At 43.6% G+C, this 23,998-nt stretch overlaps 1 protein-coding gene across 1 annotated transcript in view; it reads left to right on the top strand.

Moving 5' to 3' along the window:
* The first annotated feature begins 5,711 nt into the window (after positions 1-5,711).
* Positions 5,712-23,998, top strand: part of LOC109530784 (protocadherin-16-like) — an 87,078-nt gene continuing 68,791 nt past the window's right edge. The window contains exons 1-2 of the mRNA XM_019894678.1: positions 5,712-6,084; positions 15,138-16,958. Of these exons, the coding sequence (XP_019750237.1) occupies positions 15,159-16,958 (1,800 nt within the window). The 5' untranslated portion in view covers positions 5,712-6,084; positions 15,138-15,158. The remainder of the gene's footprint in view (positions 6,085-15,137; positions 16,959-23,998) is intronic.

The following is a 23,998-nucleotide window of genomic DNA, read 5'->3' as shown; positions in this document are numbered from 1 at the left end:
TAGCCTGTAACCTGGCTTGCCTACCGAAATAAACACCCCATAACCGTAACGTATGCATACTCGACTACAAACTCACCAATCAACCGACGCTTGCACCATCCTATCAACCATAGCTGCGGCCTACTCATCTAATCAAGTCCATAAATGAAAACCTATTACAAGATTATCGCGGGCCAAATCCAGTCCATGGGTGCGAGGCCATAATGTGTCGAACTGCGCATACGGTGGGATGGTCGGAGCAGACTCTTCATTGGCTTCCTCAAGTGCCGCCATTGTTGCAAAGTGTGCGGAGTAAATGGGATTAAAGGCCCTTAGTCTTTTGTGTGTTCTCCCACAGGAAACATTTGCCTTGAACAATTTAATTGTTGCGAGTGGACATTCCACAGCGTCGCTTTCTATGCGGCGCATTCCTTCTCCTTTTTCGGGGCCGCACAATGCATTCCTGGAGAGCAGGCGCGATCTCCATCAGAATCAGTTAGACATTCCTGACAATGTGTGAGGAATTCCATCCCGCGGCGAGAACAACGTGCCCGGACGGCGTGATTGATGGCGTATTAATTAGAGACCATTCAGTGCGGACAGCCTCGGAGATTGCCAAGTGTCATTGTTGAGACGGAGAGCTGCTGTTCACCGGACAAAGACATCCTGGTCAGCTCCTTATGGGGCACTCAGCAGCAATTAAAGTGCGTGCGGATGCTTGGAGGTTGTGTCTCTGGCTTTTTCTTGGCTTCCTCTCCTGTGTGTAAAGCAGCGAGGCAGGAGAGGTGGAAGTAACTCACATACACGATGTGCAAGTGTGAGTTAAATGGAGACGCAAGTCATTGCAACTTGGACTCGAATCACTGTTTGGATGACTTGACTTGCCAGAAACCAAAAACACTTGAGGCTTGACATAATCTTGGAAGTTCAGCCGTGGCTTTTGAGATATGATGACAGGCTTGATTGTTGTTTATTTTCTATGTCTGATTTCAAGATGAAATATAAGAGCAATTAGGAACGGAATGCTGCGATTGGCTGGCGACCAGTTCAGGGCGTTGCCCGCCTACTGCCCGAAGACAGCTGGGAAAGGATCCAGCGCGCCCGCGAACCTCGCGAGGACAAGCGGATTAGAAAATAGATGGATGGGAACGGAATGCAAGCGCACACTGGGACTGGTGCTGTCACGATTGGAAGGTTCGTCTGTCAATCAGTCAAAGTCCTCGCTCTCAAATTCTCAATCGGCTACCACCTGTTACCACAACCACAAAACAACCGTACAACCGAGGGACATAAGAACCAACTATGGACAGAACAAGCAGTACCCCATCTTACTTGGCTACAGTCTGAGCTACCAAGTGTATGAAAGACCAAACTTGCCCGACTATCCTACCTACCACCAGACCGATTTACCAACTACAAAGTATCTTACCCACATGATATTTTTACTGGTATACCGATCCACCGATGACAGACGGGCAAACCAGTTCACCAACTCACGTGTCACTCCTCTACTTAACCACCGAAATACCAACCAACTATCCAATCACGCCACCGTCCCACCTACCCAAGTTGTGGCCTACACATCGATCTGTCCAGCAATGCCCAAAGCTCTACAACATTTGTAACTGTCACTTTCTCTTTGCAATATTGTAATCGCAACAACAAACAAGGAAATAAGGGTCCATCAGAGACAGAGATGAGATGAGGCTGTAAAAACAGCAGATTAATCAAACAGTGACGGCAAGGTTGAGTTATGACAAAATAGGAAATGAATGACCCGCTCTCAGATTGAAAGCGACAACGTGAATTTACGATTCTGAGTCTCTGCCTGGTCTGAACTCGACCATGGCAACTATCTTCCTTGCTCGCCCACCACATACTGTACCGGTCGAGAGACTTGCACTTCAAAAGAGTCAGTAGACCTTGGCTTCAGTACCAAGTCTAAAGTAACAACAAAGACTCTTGGGGTTTTCCTTCCACGGGTGAAAGATTTATTGAAGCAATTTCTGATGTCGGAAAGCAGGAGTGACACTAAACAGGAATGTATAAAAGCTCTTCTAAATCATGATTAACCTCCAGCTGACAAAGAAGCGGAGTTTTACACCAAACAAGAACCACCTGTTCCTCTCGTGTTATCCGATGCCATCAGCGCAGGAAAGCACGCAAGCATCGCGGGTGAACAGAGATACGCACCAAAGTGCGTACCTGCGTCCAGTATTCTCGCAATGTCTCACGACGGCTCATATTTCCTCAGGAAACGGAGCACGGGCGCCTCTGGTTAATGTTTGGCCCCAGTTGGAGTCCACATTAGACCCCCGCTGAAAGAGAGAACTACCACGAGCCCCCGGCCCTAAAACTGAACTGCCGGTTTTATGCCCATCCACCTGGAAAACCGAGCTAACGAGGGGCGTAAAATTATAACATTTGAGTCAGTTTTGATCCGAGCTCAAGCGGTGCAGAATGCTGTAGAGAAAACATTGCGAATCATAGGAAAGAAGTTGCATGGGACATTAAGTTTTATTGCTTCATTGGGTAAAAATAAAATAGGAAAAAAATAAAATCCTGGCTGCGGTCTTTTAATTGCACAGAAATGCTCAAAATTTAAGATGCAAACAGTCACCCATGCTCCTCGCATTGCTCATTTGACGGAATGCTCCGCCCAGATTGGATGGCACAGGCAAAGAAGATGGGCAATTTATCTCCTGTCATCCGTCTTGGATGCCTGCTTTTGATTCACGCAGCAAATCTGTTACTAGGGGGTTGGTCAAAGTAGAAAGCAGGGAAAAAATCTTTTTCACTGTTGTCATGGGACAATGAAAGCTTTTCATGTGTCCTGCTCTGATGCATTTGTCCAGCCAACTTCAATCAAACTAGTGTTGGGAGAATTGCCCGGTAGGAACATGTGCCGACATAGCTTCTTCAAATTAAAATGTCCCATCTCCATCTTGATTTTGTGCACGGGTCCTTGGTGTTTTGCTGTTGTCTTTTCATACTTATTACATCACGTTGCACTTCCTAGTATGTCATTAGCTCGTGCGCCAGTTCAATCATTATGGATTCTAATGACAATGAAACGGAATACATCAGTCAGCATTCAGTTATTGTAATTGCCTCGTTGTGGGTTCAGTCCGTAAGGCATAAAGTTCAAAGTATCACTTTGGAGCAACCTTCTTTCGACTCTACTATTTCTAATTTACGACTTGTCAGCGTGGCGTCGCCATTAAGCTTCTCGGCGTCGTGTTCTTTTTGTTTGTTTGTTTTGCTTTTAATGGCTTTAAAAAACGATTACAGACGGAGCAGAAAACATCAGGAATGATTGCTGTCTGCAGGATATTTGGCCATCCATCGTCCCGTCTGGAGGCGACGCTGATGACTTCCACCTCAAATATAAATCCAAATGAAATGATAAGTTATCAAGGAAAGACACACGGAAAACAAAAACATCATCCATCGTCTTTGCAATTTTAATAAAGATTTGTCGTGTCCTATGCTCATTACAAACAGGAGTATCAGCGTAATCTCTCATTAAGCACAAACAAACCCCACCGAGACGAAAAATGCAAAATTAATTTGTGGCGCCGCCTGCGCCATGTGGCCCGTTGGCTGCTCGAGTCCCACGTTCTGGAGTTCATCAGCTCGTGTTTTCCATTTGTCTCCTCCGAGGAGCAGCGTGCACATGTGAGGTGGACCTCATCTTGGCAAGGGATGCGACAGATGTTTACCAGAGGTGGCAAAAGTCCTCAAACTCTGAACGTTAAGTAGAAGTACAAATATAAAAAAAAAAAAAGAAATAAAAATTGTGCTGACTATGAAAATTCCTCAAGTAGTTTAAAAGTAAACGTGAATGTTTACTGTTAGTTAGCTCGCTAGTTAGCTAGCTTGCACATAAGCTCATTAGCTCAGGTTGCTCATTTTTAAAATGTCAGATCGGCACTGACATTTAGTTTTTGTGCATCTTGAGTTAGTGAGTTAGTTAGTTAGTTAGTTAGTTAGTTAATTAATTAATTAGTTAATTGGTTAGTTAGTTTTAAAAAAGGAAGCCATGTCAAGATGAAACTTAGTTGTTGCTATCTACTTGAGTTGCAAAGAAGAAAAGGTTTGTGGCAGTTTCGGGATTGTTTTGGCCTTGGTGGAGTTTCTAATAAATGATGATGATGGGAAAAGGGCTCTTAGTAACGTGCCGACCTCACACTTTTACTGGAACACGTGATATGATACTGAGAAGATGCTGCAGTGGATGACTAATTGTGCCATCATAATGTGTTTGCGGATGTGTATGTGTTTGTGTGTGCTCTTTCATAGTATTCAGAACTCATTTCAGTGCCAGCACTGGATCGTCAGAGTCCTCTAAAAATGGAAGTGAGTCACATAAGAAAGTTTTAGCTCAGTTGCAGCTCCAACCTTGAAGCACGCTCACGACGAACCATGTAACATCATGGCATTCTTTTCCGATGACTCCTTTTTGATTCAACATATGTTTTATGCGTTAAGAAAACATGAAAAGGAAAGAGCGGCCGATTGGCTGAGCTGCGATATGTCAGCTGTTTCTCGGCATTATAGGCGCTTAGTACAACCTTGCCATTGTTCTGCTGTTCGAAAACGCAAAGTGACACGACCCCAATAAAACTTTGTGAACTTGATGGGGGGGAGCACAGGGGGGCGGGGGGGGGGCAGCCGTGTCGCTCCTGGGAGCCGACTCAGGTGACTTTCGAGGATGCCGAGCCTGCTTGGGGTGATAACCTCCAAAACGTAACTTGAACATGTATGATTTTGTTTTGCATCTGAGTTGTTTTGCTCACAAGAGTGTGACTGAAAGGTTGAGCCTCGATGGAAAATGCCGGAATTAAAAGTTGCACAGCAAGACAAAATAGAGTTGAGTTGAATTGAGTTGAGTTGATAAAGATACAACACAGTCACAATGCAGCGACTAACGATGATTTTAATAATTGGTTAATCTGTCAATTATTTTGTCAGTCGATGAATTGGATAACAATGTTTTCATTCCCATCCTTTTATTCCAAAACGATTTTAAGTGTACAATGCACAAAGATACGTGCATTAAATTTCAGGTACTGGTTTGGTTTGTAACATGTCAGAAAATAGGCAAAAATGTTGATTAGTGTTTTGCAAAGTAAAAGCAAGAAGAAAAAAAACCCACAACAATAATCCTTCTGCTCTCAAATCTGACTCTTGGGAGACTGACATTCCGAGGATTTGGACGATTTTGAATGAAACAGGGTATCTGAATGATTAATTTGATAATTGATTAGTTGTCGATGAATTGATTACTCGTTGCACCTTGAGTACAATTTCATATTTTCATCCAATATATCCTAAGAAAAAGAATGAGTTTTACACTTTTCATTCGGTATTTTTCTTTAAATGACAATAAAAAGTGATTATTTATCTGACAGCAAGCCCATTCGGGTAGTTTCTGGCCACAAGATTAGGTACACCTCTTACAAGCCTTTAGCTCTGACATTGAACAAGAGCTAATTGGATCAGTAATTTTTGTTTGCGGTGGTTTACAGAAGTGGCCTGTGTCGTATTTAGACCTGCTTCTAATATTTTGGATCCTATACAAGGCGCTGAGCAAACTTGTCTTGTCTTCCATGCACAGTTTCATGATGCAAAGCACGGTGGCAGCAGAGTGCAGCTTTCAACTCGCCGCCACCTCCTTGTGGCTGTTTTAAGGTGAAGAAGGAGGCGGAGGAGGCTGCCAGTCCGCACTCCAGTCATGTGTTGAATACATTACATTTGGGAGAGAGAGAGAGAGAGAAAGAGAGAGTGAGGGACAAGTCCGCCGCCGGAGCCCCACTCCGATTCTCGCAAGCAGTTCTTAACGGCCAAGCAGACACACGACAGTGGATGCAGATTTTGTTGGCCGCAGGGGGGGAGAAGAAAAATCACCTCATGAGGAAGTTTTCCCCAATTTTATTTGGAGTTGTGCACCAGCAAGTGGGAGGAGATGTCGTAAAGATGGATGCAACTCTCACCGTCGTTTTGGTTTTCACTGGAAGGCACTGAGAGGAGGTTTTTTTTTTTTTTTTGATGACTTCAATCTCTACTTGTTGTTGTCAGCCACCTGGGAAGAAACCCATGAATGTAAGTAGCCGCCTCGGAAAGTCTTGAAGCGTAACTTTTTTTTTTGTTTGTTTTAACTTAATGAATGGATGTTTCACTTGCACTGCACCATGCCAGAGAGGTGGTCCTAATATTTGCATTTCTGGTGGTCATTCATGTCTGTTCCTCATGAGATGCTCACAATTCTACGGAGGCCCTAAAGTGACATGGAGGAAAAAAAAAGTTTCTCATCCTAACTTTCTCAGAAAACTTTCTCGTCCGAACGAGAAGACTTTCTCGACCTAATGAAAAATGTCTTTCGCCGCGAGCTCAAGCTTCTTGACCTGCGTGAGCTCGCTCTATTTTCAACCTGCGTCCAGTGCAGTGAGCCAATGGTCGCAGAAGAGCACTGACACAGTTGACTCGTTAGGATGAGAAACGTTCTCGTCCTAACGAGAGATGTATCATAATGCTATGGCAAATATAATGAGAATAGCATCCTGAAGTTTTATTTCGTGCATCTATGCAAGCCTTTTGTAGAGTGGTTATGTAAAGCTCTGGGACCCCCCCGCAAAAAAACAAAACAAAACAAAAACCTGATTTTTACTACTTTTAATTTTTTGCAAATAAATACTAATAAAATCACACTATTTGTACAGTATCTTGAATTTATTTGTTTCTATTTTATAGCTGGAAAATGCAAATTTTACTCAAATAGACACATTACCTATAAATAGCATCATCAAATTATTATTTTTTTCCTCTCTCCAGAGCTTTATGTACAGTCTTACACACACACACACACACACACACACACACACACACACACACACACACAAAATTACAATATCGATTTTTTTTTTTGCCTGACTTGTACATGACAGCGTTAAGGCAAACCATCATGTGCAGTCATGCTAACAAATCCTGGAACATAGATATATTCAATGATTTTTTTTTTTTTTTTGGTGGGGGTATGACTGCATAATCAACCTCTTTCCTATCTACTCATGTGTGTGCAGTTTAATTTAAGTTTGTGAGCACACTCCCATGATGATGCTTCACTCTGTACTGTAAATAAACCATCTCAGCAGGGGTTTAATCATGCTCACTTTTACTTTGCTTTGCCTTTGATGTAACTGTGTTGTGCTTCCATTGTCGTTTTTTACCTACATGACCCATTTGTTCTCAACCGATCCACTCGTCTGTCACTGTGGAAAGATACGGCCAAATAATTAAGGCTGCAAGCCTCATGAGTGATGACCAATGGAAAATGAGCGTGTGATGACGTATCTCCCCCACATTAGAAGGCGGAGGCCCCAAAAAGTTTCGCATTTTTGTGGCAAGCCATCTATCGTAGGATAAATGCTGGTCGAAATATAGTTGGAGTTCGTCAAAAGCACAAACCCTGCTGGGAATTTGGCTAAAATGGCAAAAATATCTGACTTCCTCTGAAAACAACGATTAGGCAGGGATGGTTAGGCTTTTTTTAAGCATTTTGTTGTGACAGACGTGTCCACCAAATTTTGTGTCAAAGCTGTTTTTCCGGTCAATTTATTTTGCGCAAATGTTTTGTCCTCAAAATGATCGCTTGCTTCCGAATGCGATTTGTTTGGGCAAAAGAAGGCGGGAGTCAAAAGTATAAGCTCAAAACAGCCGTTTCAAACCAGGATTGTCAGCTTCCCCTTTAAATTCATGAATGAATCCTTGAGACTTTTTCATAGTTTGTTTCGAAAAATGTGCGCTGAGAAAATTGATGGCTCATCCATCCTGGAACTTCTTGTTCTTTGTTTTACTGTGATGAAATAATATTTCATCATAAGTTAGAACAGAATGATTTGGATGTTTTTTTTCAAATGGGCAAAGAATATGGAGCAGAAACGCCGATGGTGTATTTTGCCCCAAAAGTAATGATGTGCTGAAATGGAACAATGCTGTGACTTGTTTGTCAATCTCTTGCCGTTTAAACAATAACATCCATCCATGCAGCCATCTGGACAGTTTCTTCTTCAAAGAGATGAACGCATGTTTTCGGAACGTGGGAAGAGCTGGAGATTCAAACCCTGAACCTCTTGACTATTAAGTAGACGTGCTAACCACTATTACACCCTGCCGCCCACTACCTTTTCAATGGAGGCATCATTTCTCAAGCATTTTTCAGACACAGTCCCTGATTTCACAGTGAATGTGTAACTTGTGAGTAAATTGAAACGGGATCATTATTCCAGTCTAACTATCCATCCATCTAATCTTGTTTTTGAGGGAAAAAAATAAATAAAATCCCCAAATCTGTCCTGCTGGAGCAGCAACGATTCCAAAATGTACCCTTGTAGTGTTGAGGTTTTTCTTCAGAGTTATTGATCATATTACTCCTGGCATAAAACACTCCAATGGGGATGTCATGATTAAAGCGTCATCCTTTTACCCTCAACGCCCTTATAGCCTGACAAACTTGCTGATATGCAACCTTGCGTGGGATTAAAAATAATGACATGTGGATTTGTTTTGGGTGGCTGAGTCCGCGCCACCCAGAGGGACTCCTCTGGGACTCAAAAGTGGTTGCATTAAAAAAAAAAAATACATTTAAATCATTTCCCTGCATTCTGGTCCTCGGAATTTTGGGAATCTGTTGAGGCTGTCTTGGCCACAGTGTTGGGGTTGGAAGAATTTAGTTTATGGAGCTCGTCACATCGCATCTCTGTAAACATCTTATTTTCTTTCATCATTTTTCTTCCATTGTTTGCTCCTTTTTTTTTCATTTATTTATTTAAAGGAATTTCATCCCAATTAAATGTCACGACACACAGGCGTCACGCTGAGCCATTCAACATTAGACACAATTAACTCGGGCATCAGCCTTTTTTATTCCATTTCAAACAGGAGTACATGCTGTGAGGATATGGTGAAAACAGAACAACGTCATGAATTAAATACAAACATGTATGCACACCTACTGCGACGCTTTCTTGAAATGGTCTATTACATCATCATTTACCTATTTCAGTACTGTGAAGCCACTATTTGACCAGTTATCTGTGAACTCAACTGTGATGTGAACATACCTCATCGGTTTTGTCATGACCAAGCTGGATCGATCTCTCTCGCTCAAGAACAATTTTCAACAATAATTTTCTACCGAGTTAGCTTGACAGTTTCAAACAACAAACTAGTCTAGTTCGAACTATGTCTCTATCTACAGTATATCTCTTGCTTTCTGACTCTAATGCTAATTAGCTAGCTAGCTTAAAAAAAAAAAACAACCACAAACATAGTGGAGTTAACTCTTTGGCTTGCTCGTTAGCTACTTAACAAATGTAAATTTTCCGTTCAAGACTTTTCCGTGCATGCTGCTTTTTGGGGGGGATATTTGTGGACAATTTTAACGGCGTTCTGATCTCTTCACCGTGTCATGTGATTCCCATACGGTGACCTATGACCCTGGCTGAGGCCATATCCAAACATCCCCCTGCACACGCATACTGACACCTGGCATTGTAACGCGGTCCCCATGTGTTTTCGATGATGCCACCGAGGTGTGTGAAGGAAGCTGTGGAAATAGCCACGTCTCTCACACACACACACACACACACACACACACACACACACACACACACACACACACACACACACACACACACACTCTTACTCATGCCGTGGGAATAACTAAAATAGATTGTCTGTCTATCTGTCTGGCTAGCTATGTTTGCCTGTCTGCGTAATTTATCCATGTAAAACACCAAAAATTCTGATTCACCAGTTTTCGAGCTTGCTCGATTGACATGGGAATAAGACGATTCTTGTCGGACTGCTACTTTTCTCCCCGCTGTGCCATGTAGCTAACCTTGTGATGAGTTTCTCAAACATGATTCGAAGCCTTTGTAGTTGTTTTGGATCTACCCTTGTCATCTTCACGTCCGTCTGTCACTTGTGTTTGTGGTTTCCATTCTGGCTACAGTGAGCCTGGTCCAGGCTGGCACGGCCTCTGACCACAAGCGAACCGGAATGGTGACATGGAGTCAGAGGCTCCAGTTACATACCCCCCCCCCCGCCCCCCGGCTGTGTGGTGGCTTGGTTGCTTTAATTAAAGTTGTGCAACCATGCTTAAGTTTGGATTTGGACATTTATTGATTTACTGATTTTTCTTTGATAAATAGGCGGAAAGGGGTCAGTCACATATGTGCAAGTCGTAAGGTGCTAAGTTGTCCGCTCAAGTTTCAAGCAAGTCAAGAGCTACTGTGGCAAAAATCAAGCCAATCAAGTCAAGTTGAGTCTGTGTGAAATTTCAAGTCGAATCAAATCATTTTTTGGGTGAAGCAAGTCAAAAGTCAAGTCAATCATGCTCAGTCACAATATACAGTGTATTCACACATTAGCCACTTTGCACTCATTGCAGCTGTCCTAATGCATTTGCTATCACATTTTTTTAACAATCCCAAACCAGTCTATGTTTTGACCTTGACTTCTTGATATAAAGCATAAAGGACACAAAGCCTATCGGTTTGCCCATCGATCAGGGAGCTTACTTGATAGCAAAAATAATAATGTTTTTAGTTAGTACCTGTCTGTCTGACCCAGTTTTCTGAAATACAGCCCAAGTTGACTTTGTTGAAAATCACACCCACCATCAGAGCCTGGCCAAATGTTGAGTAACGGTGTGTGTTTATTTGATGAATGGCTGGACGTTTTGTTAATGTTATGTTGTAATGCTAGATCTTTCTGTGTTTCTTGCCACTTTCTTGTGTCATTTCCGCCATGGAATACATGTTAACTCCATAAAAATGTACTCAGACTTCAAATGTGTCCAGGATTTGAATCATTTAAGTCTTGACGCACCATTTGGCACCTCATTTTCTAATGTAGATGTTGGCTTGTGGAAGGTGGCAACAGCGCCGATACATTTTTTTTTTTTTCTATTGTGAGCGGTGCCAAAAATGTCCTTGTCGTGTACCCATGGCGCAGGAAGACAAATGTTTGTGTTTATATATATATATATATATATATAAAAAAACGTGGGGGCGTGTTTTACACTCACTACTGCGGACTGACCTCTAGACATTCAGAAACGGTAATGGAGGCCTGTGTAAACTGTGTTACACATTTATTGTCGAGATTCCTCTCAGGCTTCATGTACAATCTTCTCCACTCCCAACCTGAGGTCTCTTTCAAATCTGCTTTTTTTGTGCAATTACCCCAGCATGTCTGCTCGATCCATTAGGCCTGCCTGGTTCTGCAGAGGTCCACTACCCAACCAAAGGGCCGCTTCATTTCAATTGTGAGATTCTTGCAAAGACTCCAGCCTTGGAAAGTTATCCTTTGTTGCTTTGGAGAAAGGGAAAAAATTGCCCAGTGTTGCTGGAACATAAATCAATATGGAAGACTTGAAAGTTGAAGCAGTTGTCAAAAATTTCAAGCTCCGGCTGTGCTTCTGTTGCAGTTAAGAGGAGCACTCACAAAACTACTGAGCGCGTGTGCTACACATGTGCTCACCCTTGCCGCCATTCTTGCCGGTCTCAAAATGGTAGGAAATTGCAGGAAGCTAACACACAGCTTCCTTTTAATTAAGATATACAAATATCAGGAACAAAATGAATGTGCAGAATGCTTATATTGTTTTTTGCATGAAGTGGAAACTTTTCAAGGAGACATATCTCAAGGATCAAGAATTACAGAAACCCCCCAATAGTCACAGAGGGTAGGGAATAGCGAAAACCCACAAGTAATAGCCCCCCCCTTCTAAAAATATTCCCGATATTAATAGTTTAAACCAATATTATACCACATTCTATTACCCTTAAAAATAAATGACTTACCGAATTGATTTTGAAATGGATATGCACATGCGACATATCCTAACTTCCGCTTGACACACCTAAAATTCCACAAAAACAGCAATAAAAAGCCAAATGAAAATCATGCCGCAATTGTCCTTTGATGCCAGCTGCACCGACCTATCGTGAGGTATGCCGTACCATTTCGAATCGTCACCTTCCCAAATTGCATGACACGAGCCTGTACATGCACTTAAAAAAAAAGTAACTCTTGACGTTAAAATGAGTATCTTTTGTTCTGAATGCTCTGAAATTAGCCACGGAAGCATCTGTGAGTGCTCATGGCTAGCTGGAAGCAGACACTAATTGCAATGGTGCAGAGCCAGAAAAAGTTTGCGCAGTAGACTGCACGGAGCCTTTGGACTTGGGGCCCGTGTCGCCTGAGGATGCGACACACTGTATCTGTCCTGTACACTCTGATGAAGATTAGCACAAATCAATCAAACCAATTTTTGTTGCTTTGGAGAAAGGGAAAAAATTGCCCAGTGTTGCTGGAACATAAATCAATATGAATGACTTGAAAGTTGAAGCAGTTGTCAAAAATTTCAAGCTCCGGCTGTGCTTCTGTTGCAGTTAAGAGGAGCACTCACAAAACTACTGAGCGCGTGTGCTACACATGTGCTCACCCTTGCCGCCATTCTTGCCGGTCTCAAAATGGTAGGAAATTGCAGGAAGCTAACACACAGCTTGCTTTTAATTAAGATATACAAATATCAGGAACAAAATGAATGTGCAGAATGCTTATCTTGTTTTTTGCAACTTTTCAAGGAGACATACCTCAAGGATCAAGAATTACAGAAACCCCCCAATAGTCACAGAGGGTAGGGAATAGCGAAAACCCACAAGTAATAGCCCCCCCCTTCTAAAAATATTCCCGATATTAATAGTTTAAACCAATATTATACCACATTCTATTACCCTTAAAAATAAATGACTTACCGAATTGATTTTGAAATGGATATGCACATGCGACATATCCTAACTTCCGCTTGACACACCTAAAATTCCACAAAAACAGCAATAAAAAGCCAAATGAAAATCATGCCGCAATTGTCCTTTGATGCCAGCTGCACCGACCTATCGTGAGGTATGCCGTACCATTTCGAATCGTCACCTTCCCAAATTGCATGACACGAGCCTGTACATGCACTTAAAAAAAAAGTAACTCTTGACGTTAAAATGAGTATCTTTTGTTCTGAATGCTCTGAAATTAGCCACGGAAGCATCTGTGAGTGCTCATGGCTAGCTGGAAGCAGACACTAATTGCAATGGTGCAGAGCCAGAAAAAGTTTGCGCAGTAGACTGCACGGAGCCTTTGGACTTGGGGCCCGTGTCGCCTGAGGATGCGACACACTGTATCTGTCCTGTACACTCTGATGAAGATTAGCACACATCAATCAAACCAATTGGGGGAGCCTTGATGAGGACTGATTATCAACCAAAGTCAGTGTCAATCAAGCTTTCATTACCAAGAAGACCAGAGATGGCGCTATAGCATTGCAACGTTGATCATTGCTAAAACGACTTTCACAATTCTAGGTTTAAAAATCATAAAATTTTTTCACGTGAAAAATAAAATAGGTTGAACCTTCTGGACTTTTTTCTGTGCTGATTTTATGAGATGTATTTTGAAATTAAATTTTAAATGAACCCCTTACATAACTGGTGATTTGTGGCCAACTACTTTCATATTTGTTTTCAATATTGAAAATAACAGCGACTCAGTTGAAAACTACATATTGGGTATGCATACACAAATTTAATCTAAGATCTGGCCTGACAGACTACTTCACTGAATATTGCAATGGAGAGCAGCAAAAATGAGAGCTGTGCCTTTTTAATTAGATGGAGTAGGAGCAGCATCCAAGGAGATGGGAGGTGGTGCGCTGCGGCATGTGGTTTTGATGTTAGGAAGGCGGCCTCAGTGGTGCGCAGGGGCAGCAAGGTGTTGACTTATTTGGAGAAGTAAGAGGTGTCGGGAAAATGTTATGTGTGGGTTCTGTGCGGTTTCCTGTACGACTGAGAGCCTCCACAAGCAACAAGCTTTCATTACCAAGAAGACCAGAGGTGGCGCTATGGCATTGCAACGTTGATCATTGCTAAAACGACTTTCACAATTCTAGGTTTAAAAATCATAAAATTTTTTCACATGTGAAAAATAAAATAGGTTGAACCTTCTGGACTTTTTTCTGTGCTTCTTTTATGAGATGTATTTTGAAATTAAATTTTAAATGAACCCCTTACATAACTGGTGATTTGTGGCCAACTACTTTCCAATTTGTTTTCAGTATTGAAAATAACAGCGACTCAGTTGAAAACTACATATTGGGTATGCATACACAAATTTAATCTAAGATCTGGCCTGACAGACTACTTCACTGAATATTGCAATGGAGAGCAGCAAAAATGAGAGCTGTGCCTTTTTAATTAGATGGAGTAGGAGCAGCATCCAAGGAGATGGGAGGTGGTGCGCTGCGGCATGTGGTTTTGATGTTAGGAAGGCGGCCTCAGCGGTGCGCAGGGGGAACAAGGTGTTGACTTATTAGGAGAAGTAAGAGGTGTCGGGAAAATGTTATGTGCGGGTTCTGTGCGGTCTGGGATTTGTGCCTGTTGGACATATGGGAAAGTCTTTCTTGGGGTTGATTATTTTTCTGAAACGAGCTCGCTCTTCATGTCAACGCAGGAATAATACATATCTCCATTGTTTTTCCCGCTGTCAGATTTTGACATTGTTCAGCATTTACTCACCTGTACTGTTTGTGTTTGCAGGTTTAAAAGAAAGGAGCCAAAATGAAGACACCTGCCAAGGGTTTGAAACTACTTTCATATTTGTTTTCAATATTGAAAATAACAGCGACTCAGTTGAAAACTACATGTTGGGTGTGCACACACAAATTTAATCTAAGATCTGGCCTGACAGACGACTTCACTGAATATTGCTATGGAGAGCAGCAAAAATGAGAGCTGCGCCTTTTTTAATTAGATGGAGTAGGAGCAGCATCCAAGGAGATGGGAGGTGGTGCGCTGCGGCATGTGGTTTTGATGTTAGGAAGGCGGCCTCAGCGGTGCGCAGGGGGAACAAGGTGTTGACTTATTAGGAGAAGTAAGAGGTGTCGGGAAAATGTTATGTGCGGGTTCTGTGCGGTCTGGGATTTGTGCCTGTTGGACATATGGGAAAGTCTTTCTTGGGGTTGATTGTTTTTCTCCGTTATTTTTCCCGCTGTTTGACATTATTCAGCATTTACTCACCTGTACTGTTTGTGCTTGCAGGTTTAAAAGAAAGGAGCCAAAATGAAGACGGCTGCCAAGGGTTTGGGGAAGTCCACCATGGATCCTTTGCAATGTGACGGGTGCTGGATAAGAAGGATTGTGCTGATGTTGTACGTGGTGCTAGGGCTCATTTCGATCCATTCACCGGTGGTTCAAGGCACGCTGGATCTACAGCTGGATGAGGAGCAACCGGCAGGAACCATCGTCGGTGACATAAGCGCAGGGCTGCCTCCCGGCATCACGGCGGCCCTCTATTTTATTTCCGACCACGAAGGCACTGGAGTGAGCACCGATTTGGACATTGACGAGAGCACGGGAATCATTAAGACTGCCAAAGTTCTGGACCGAGAACTGAGGGACAGGTACAACTTCATAGCTGTAACCATGACGGGCGTGACGGTGGAGGTGACCATCAAGGTGAATGACATCAATGACCACGGGCCAACGTTTCCTAAAAGACATGCTACCTTCAGAATCCCCGAGCAGACAGCTATTGGCACTAGGTTTCCTCTTGACCCGGCAGTGGATGCGGATGGAGGTCAATTCACCACACAGGGTTACCTCATTAAGGATGGAAACATTGGCCAGGCCTTCACTTTGGAGACCAGAAGGGGAAGCAATGAAGTCCTGTACCTGGACTTGGTGGTTAACGCCATCTTGGACAGGGAGAAACGGTCGACCTATACTTTGTCCTTGGAGGGCTTTGATGGCGGTTCCCCTCAAAGAACCGATCAAATGACTTTAGACATCACCGTCCAGGATATCAACGACAACGCTCCTGTGTTTAATCAGAGCCGCTACCATGCCATCATATCCGAAAACCTGCAACCGGGAAACAATATCTTGCAGGTGTTTGCCACAGACGCCGACGAGGGAGAAAACGGCGCGGTGACTTACGAGATCAACAGGCGACAAAGCGACCCAGATCGTTACTTTGTTATCGAACCCCACACGGGCATCATCACGCTCAACAAGCCGCTGGACTTTGAGATGCGGCGAGTCCATGAACTGGTGGTGCAAGCCCAAGACAATGCCACGCATCCGGAGGTGACCAACGCATTTGTCACCATCCACGTCAGAGACTACAATGACAACCAGCCCACCATGACAATAATCTTTCTCAGTGAGGATGGCTCTCCTCAAATCTCAGAGGGCGCACAGCCAGGACAGTACGTGGCCAGAATCTCCGTCACGGACCCGGACTACGGCGAATACGCCAATGTCAACGTATCACTGGAGGGTGGAGATGGCAAATTTGGACTGACCACCAAAGACAATATCATCTATCTGATTTGTGTGGATCAGATTCTCGATCGCGAGGAGAGAGATGTTTATGACTTGAGGGTGATGGCAACCGACTCAGGGACGCCCCCTCTCCGGGCCGAATCTTCGTTCACAATCGAGGTGACCGACATCAATGACAACCCGCCGCTGTTCGACCAAACTGTCTATCGGCAGGTTATCCCGGAGGTGGTGTTTCCTGGGAGTTTTGTATTACAGGTGACCGCCAGAGACAAAGACCAGGGGCCCAATGGGGACATTAGCTACGGCATCCTTCGGGATATAGGACCCTTTGCGAACTGGTTCAGCATAGACGCCATTACGGGGATTATCACCACTCTGTCACAGCTGGATTACGAAAAGAACCCCAATCCCAGCATAACCGTGGTGGCCACAGACGGGGGGAGGCCGCCGCTGTCGTCGACCGCGATGGTCAACATCGTGCTTCAGGATATTAACGACAATGAGCCTGTCTTTGAGAGCAACTTCTACAACGTCTCCATCAACGAGGACACGGCTCCAGGCACGTGCATCCTGAAGGTAAGACATTTGCTTTCTTGCGAGCTATCCGTCCGGCTATCAGACTGGCTATAGAGATTCAAGATCCAGGTACCATCCTGGTGGCCACTGCAAAGCGTACCACTGAAGGGATGTTTGTCAGAACTTCTGTCGGGCTCCAGGCACGTGCATCCTGAAGGTAAGACATTTTCTTGCTTTCTTGCTAGCTAGCTGTCCGGCTATCAGACTGGCTATATAGATTCAAGATTCAGGTACCATCCTGGTGACCACTGCAAAGCGTAACACTGAAGGGATGTTTGTCAGAACTTCTGTCGCCAGAGTTTTCGGCCAAAATGAGCCCCCCCCCCCCCACGTCCATGTCCCAACAGTCTCCTTAGTCAAGTCGATTAAGATTTCTGTTTCCACAAACTGTGTCGAAAGAAAGAAGTGTCACTGCAATCACAAAAGGCTTAAAGCTGAATGAGCGTGAGAGAAAAAAGGGGGAAAAAAATACACGGCAAACCTGAAGTCCAGGCACATTAAAGACTCGACAAGGACTAGAGAGTCATTATTCAATTATTCCGTATTCTTGAGTGTGCTAGTTTTTTTCCCCCCCCCTTACAAACTGAATCTTGCACGGATCAAAGACTTGGATAGCGAGCGCAGTACAGACAGAGGGCTCAGCAGACGGGCTCTTGGCTGAGGGTTTGGCCTTGGGGAAAGGGAGGGTAGCGGAGAGACGCGGGGCCTCACCGCGACTCCTGGCTCGTGCGCAGAAATAGAAGCTACGAGGGCTTTCTTGTGTGAGGTCCCCCTAATTATAAATCACAGGAACCGCAAGGATGATGGGAGATGGGAACAAACTGACATTGATTATAGAATTTGGAGCATGAAGCAAGGAATAGTTAAAAATGTGTGTTTTGGAGGAATCCCAAGGTGGCTTGGAGCTCGTGTTGATGAAAATATCTGTAAAGCCGCCCGCAGTTATCTCGCCAGGAAGGACATTTTCCTTCCTCTTCATTTCCTGAAGCGTATCACAACTTCTGGGTTCACCCGGGCTGTCCAAATGGATGCCCGAGTATGAGGAGGCTGTCCAAAGGCAGCGCTCTCCAGACCCTCTTGGGTTCTTGGCTGCCCGTGTGAGAACAGACTGCCTGGACTCGGGAGGGCCTGTTGGAAAGCCAAACTTCTTAGCCAGACATGAATTACTCTCACACCACATTGTTCAAACACTTTGATATGCCTATTGTGATTGCCCATTTCAAGTGGTTTCTTTGTTCAGCCCCCACAGGTCCCCCAAAGCACAGCGGTTAACAATTATCTGTGCCTGTTATTTTTGCCGTTTTCCCCTTGTGCATTCATCTGTGTACACTTACTTATTTATTTTTGGGGTGGGGCAGAGGGGGGGGTTATAGAAAAGGCGGCATAATAAGACTGTTAGCTAGCAGTTCTGCCTTACAGTGGAGAAGTCCTGTGTCAAATCTCGACCCCGTATGTGGTGTTTGCATGTTCAGTCCATACTTCACTGGGCTTTCTTTGGGTACTTTGGCTTCCTCCTCATATTCCGAAAACATGAATGTGAGGTTAATTGAAGACTCTAAACCAGTGGTTCTGAACCTGGGTTCTTAGCATGTTAACACCCTAGAACATGTGCCCTGTGGTTCATTACTACTTGCCTAAATGCTAACATTCTATCAGTTCTTATGCTAACATTTAGCCAGATAGCTGGATAGGGATTTTACATGGGTTCGACGGAGCCTCTGCCATGGAGATTAGTCACACCCGACTCAACGTGTCAATTAGTTGTGACACCCCCGCTTGGCCATCATTGGCTGCAGATGATCACATGACATTGCTTGTCCAATCAGTGCTGAGGGAAATTTAGTTCGCTCAGTAGTGAACGTGTGACTGTCATGTGATATTTTCAGAATGTTTTAATACATTCTAACTATGTCGAGCAAAAAAAGCCAAAGTGATGGGATGAATATGTACCACACGGATTCACATGCATCACAGAACGTGACGGGACTCAGCATCCTATCTACATAATTTGTCATGCCAAAGTGAGCAACTCTATTCTCAGCATCCTATCTACATAATTTGTCATGCCAAATTGAGCAACTCTATTCTCGCACCGGCAAAACTGAAAGAAGACTTCTTGAATCAGATTTTTATTTTTCAGTAATGAAGGGTTCGGTGAACGTGCATATGAATTGATTTGGTTCGGTACCACTAACAAGGTTAAGAACCGCTGCTCTGAACTGACCATGAAAATGACGAACTGCTTTTCTATATCTAACCTGTGATTGGCTGACCTCAAGTTGACACGTCTCTCACCTAAAGACAGCTGGGAGGGGATCCAGCTCACCCAACACCCAAGCAGTGGGCAAAAAAAAAAAAAAGATTGAAAAAAGAAAGGATAGTAAAAAAGACATCTAAAAATAAAAACTAAAGCCTGTTAACAGCCACCAGTTCGTGTAATTTAATCTGCTCGATGTGCGCAAAGAGAATAGGTTGTTCTCCAGAGAGAAAATCAGATTTGACATTGAAAACATGATTTGAAAAACCACAAGATTCAGCCATGAGCCAATACCAATTCTAATCTTGGGTATAATTTCCATTGCAGTGTCCTCTGGATGGTGCGCAAGTTAAATATTACTGAGTGCCATTTTCACTTTGTATATCAATTGTATTCAGTGGATTGGAACCTCTGTTCGAATCCAAAGCAGCCTATATTCATCACAAATGTGACAAGCCGTCTTTGAACAATAAAAAACAGACAAGGTCCAATAAAAATAACAACCAACATGTGATAAAATGGTATAATTGTGTATAGAATAGACTCTCGATTCTTGACGATGTTGAGACAAGCCAACCTGCCAGACTTTTGTCTTGGAATAGCAAACTAGAAAAATTCCTTTGGAAATTTTAAATGTGGCTTCATGTCTGTAACCCCTGAAGATTTATTGAGAGTTGGCGAACTATTTTAAACTTTGGATTCAACAAAACGGAAAGTCTTACAAAAGTAAAACCTAGCATGTTAACACCCTAGAACATGTGCCCTGTGGTCCATTACTACTTGCCCAAATGCTAACATTCTATCACTTCTTATGCTAACATTTAGCCAGATAGCTGCATAGGGATTTTACACTGTGCTCTGTGATAAGGTACTGTTTTCAAAGAATAGTCACACAAGTCACACGTACCCCTTTTGCACCCCAAAAAAATTGGTGCTTGTTGGGCGCCAGGGCCAGTGCTGTGCTTAGCTAGTGCTTAACAAGTTCTTAGAAGAACGTGTTTGGTTTTCCACCGGCAAAGAGCCAACTAGGAGCGATCTCATTACATCATCGCAAAGCATCCAAACGTCACTGCTTACGTCGAAGTTTAGCCGAGAGTAATCAGATTTTTATTTTTCAGTAATGAAGGGTTCGGTGAACGTGCATATGAATTGATTTGGTTCGGTACCACTAACAAGGTTAAGAACCGCTGCTCTGAACTGACCATGAAAATGACGAACTGCTTTTCTATATCTAACCTGTGATTGGCTGACCTCAAGTTGACACGTCTCTCACCTAAAGACAGCTGGGAGGGGATCCAGCTCACCCAACACCCAAGCAGTGGGTAAAAAAAAAAAAAGATTGAAAAAAGAAAGGATAGTAAAAAAGACATCTAAAAATAAAAACTAAAGCCTGTTAACAGCCACCAGTTCGTGTAATTTAATCTGCTCGATGTGCGCAAAGAGAATAGGTTGTTCTCCAGAGAGAAAATCAGATTTGACATTGAAAACAAGATTTGAAAAACCACAAGATTCAGCCATGAGCCAATACCAATTCTAATCTTGGGTATAATTTCCATTGCAGTGTCCTCTGGATGGTGCGCAAGTTAAATATTACTGAGTGCCATTTTCACTTTGTATATCAATTGTATTCAGTGGATTGGAACCTCTGTTCGAATCCAAAGCAGCCTATATTCATCACAAATGTGACAAGCCGTCTTTGAACAATAAAAAACAGACAAGGTCCAATAAAAATAACAACCAACATGTGATAAAATGGTATAATTGTGTATAGAATAGACTCTCGATTCTTGACGATGTTGAGACAAGCCAACCTGCCAGACTTTTGTCTTGGAATAGCAAACTAGAAAAATTCCTTTGGAAATTTTAAATGTGGCTTCATGTCTGTAACCCCTGAAGATTTATTGAGAGTTGGCGAACTATTTTAAACTTTGGATTCAACAAAACGGAAAGTCTTACAAAAGTAAAACCTAGCATGTTAACACCCTAGAACATGTGCCCTGTGGTCCATTACTACTTGCCCAAATGCTAACATTCTATCACTTCTTATGCTAACATTTAGCCAGATAGCTGCATAGGGATTTTACACTGTGCTCTGTGATAAGGTACTGTTTTCAAAGAATAGTCACACAAGTCACACGTACCCCTTTTGCACCCCAAAAAAATTGGTGCTTGTTGGGCGCCAGGGCCAGTGCTGTGCTTAGCTAGTGCTTAACAAGTTCTTAGAAGAACGTGTTTGGTTTTCCACCGGCAAAGAGCCAACTAGGAGCGATCTCATTACATCATCGCAAAGCATCCAAACGTCACTGCTTACGTCGAAGTTTAGCCGAGAGTAATATGCGCTGTTAGCATCTGCTAGGCAACTTAGCATAGCATCGATTATACTCGTGTGTAGTATATAACAATCAGGGATATGCAATCAGCAGGTGATGGAAAAAGAAAGAACTGGTGCTAACCTGAGCAGTGGCCCAGAACTAGCACTAGCACAAGCGCAGTGGAAAAGGGCCAACAAAGGCAAGTGCGTAAGGATTTTTTAATTGTGTTCTGTGGCAGGGTGGAAAACGGTCATAAAAGCAGCCTGTGCTGACTTTTAGATGACTTTACCATCACTTCCATTGTGTGTGATTTAACTTCTAAAGTTATGACACATTGACTGGTGCATTGCATATGTCGGGAACCTCATTTACACCTCACTTTATTGCCTGTTTTCTCAGCAAAGAATTGTCCCTCTGTCTGCATGGGGGCCCCCCAGTAAAAAGGCGAAAGTAGTGGCGATGGTGGTTGGGAGGGGGTCTCTGGGTGGTTGAAGGGGAAATGAGCCCTGACAAGTGCTGGCATGAGTGACAGAGGCGACACAAGCAAGGAAGGGGGGGGGGACATTACAAAAATGTCACGGCATGCCACCGGAGAAAAATGTCATCCGAAAAAGTGGAAACGCAGTTGAATTATCGGAGCGCTATTTGTGCCCATACCGACAATCTTCATACTCATCACAGTGGTCTGATACTATACATCGATACCATTTTGCCTCCCTTGCGTCTACTTTCCAAGCTGTGTCAGCCTTGTGGGATATACTTTGAGGTCAACATGAGATAGAGAAAGACTTTTTGAACTCATTCTCTGCTCGGGCCGTGTTTCAAGCCCCGTTTGTCCTGCCAGGCCTGACGCGCTCCCGTCACAAAGCTCTGGCGCGGCTCATCAAGTAAAAACGAGGAAGTGTCTTGTGCTCTTCACCGGGAGCAGTTTGGTGTCAAATTTCGTTTTGACTTTATTTTGGAGTGAATGCAAAGAGGTCACACGGCATCCATATTCCTGCTTGTTTATATCCACCGGGCGCCGTTTGTCTTTGTTTCTTCTCCGTGTGTCTCGGCGTGCGGCTGTAAACCGGATCCGTGCTTTTAATCCGAATTAAAACCCCCCCTCCTCATGGCCGTTTTCCCACCCGCTCCTGTTGTTGTAGCGCATAATGAGGCCGGGCCCGCTCTGTTGTCTATGAAGGTTGTGGCCTCCCTTTCAGCTCTTGAGAGGCTCGTTTGTTGATCTCCTAACCAGATTAGCACTTGTCTGATTAACCGCCCGCAAGCGCCGCTGTCATTCCCGGGCCTGGAAAAAGGAAAGCGCGGTGGCGTGATTCTTTGAGGTAAGTGGCGAGCAGAATCCTTTCGTGAAATGACGAGGTTTTCACGTCTGTACTATTCAGTCTCAGGTCCCTGTTTTATTGGGCCAATGGACTTAATTTACCTTGCCAAACGGGTCGGAGCGATGGTGTTGGGACTACGCGAGCTACTAGAGTGAGAGTAAAAGTGAAAAAAGGGATTTGGACAGAGCCCTGCCACAAATAGGTCACTTCCTCGTCTATGCGAGGAAGCGTCACTTCCTCGTGTAAGGAATGCGAGAGCAGTCAAGTGGTGCATTCAAGTGCGCTCAGCTTGGTCGAAAACCGAATTTCGGTCGTAATCCGAGGCATAAAAAAACTCAAAGATTTTGGTCAAAAAACGATTTGGTCGAGAACAGAGACATTCAAAAACCGAGGTTTGACGGTATATATTTTTTTTCCTGCGTGGTATCTTTGGATCACAATGAAATGCTATTGACGCATTACCCCTTCCACAACTCATTTTTATTTCTTTGTTTTGTAAGCTCGATGACAACATCTTTCAGCGTTCCCGCATCATTTTCAAGGCTTTTATGAATCATTTGGTTTGGCCGCTGCAACAAGTAGCACGCAGCCATGCCGTTCTAGTTCCTATCCTACAGTACCGTTTAATCTTGCTCTGCTCGCTCTACTTCCCTCCCAGGGCTGTAGAATGCCAGCATTGCTTCATGACATCTTCATGTATGTCGGCTTTGAAATGCATCCACCTTAAAAGAAGACGCGAATGAGGAAACCTCTCCGCCTCTCTGAAGCACGTGGGATTTGCATACGAAATCGATCCGTTTCCTCGCTTCTATTTGCATTCGGTTCCTCCCTAGAAGATTTCTCATCAATGTTTCAGTTGCTGCACATACAGCAGCTTCGCCGGATGCGAGAACCCGCTCATTCTGCCAAATGGCCGTGTGCTCTATGCGTAGATTTGGTGTCTGCGAGGTGAAACGCAAATGCTCAGCTGCATTCTTAACATTCACTCTTTTCCTCCCGCCGACGGACTTGGCCGCCTTTTTGGAATGGAAAGGTCTTCCAGAGTAGCCAAAGGATTTTTTTTTTGGGGGGGGCAAACACGGGAAGCCAGTTCAGCAGATAAGTCCAGAATTGGTATCTTTGCACAGAAAGCATGTAATCAATTCT

Source organism: Hippocampus comes, unplaced genomic scaffold, assembly GCF_001891065.2.
Source record: "Hippocampus comes isolate QL1 unplaced genomic scaffold, H_comes_QL1_v1.1 scaffold89, whole genome shotgun sequence".
Lineage (NCBI taxonomy): Eukaryota > Metazoa > Chordata > Actinopteri > Syngnathiformes > Syngnathidae > Hippocampus > Hippocampus comes.
This window is presented reverse-complemented; position numbering and strand designations above follow the sequence as displayed.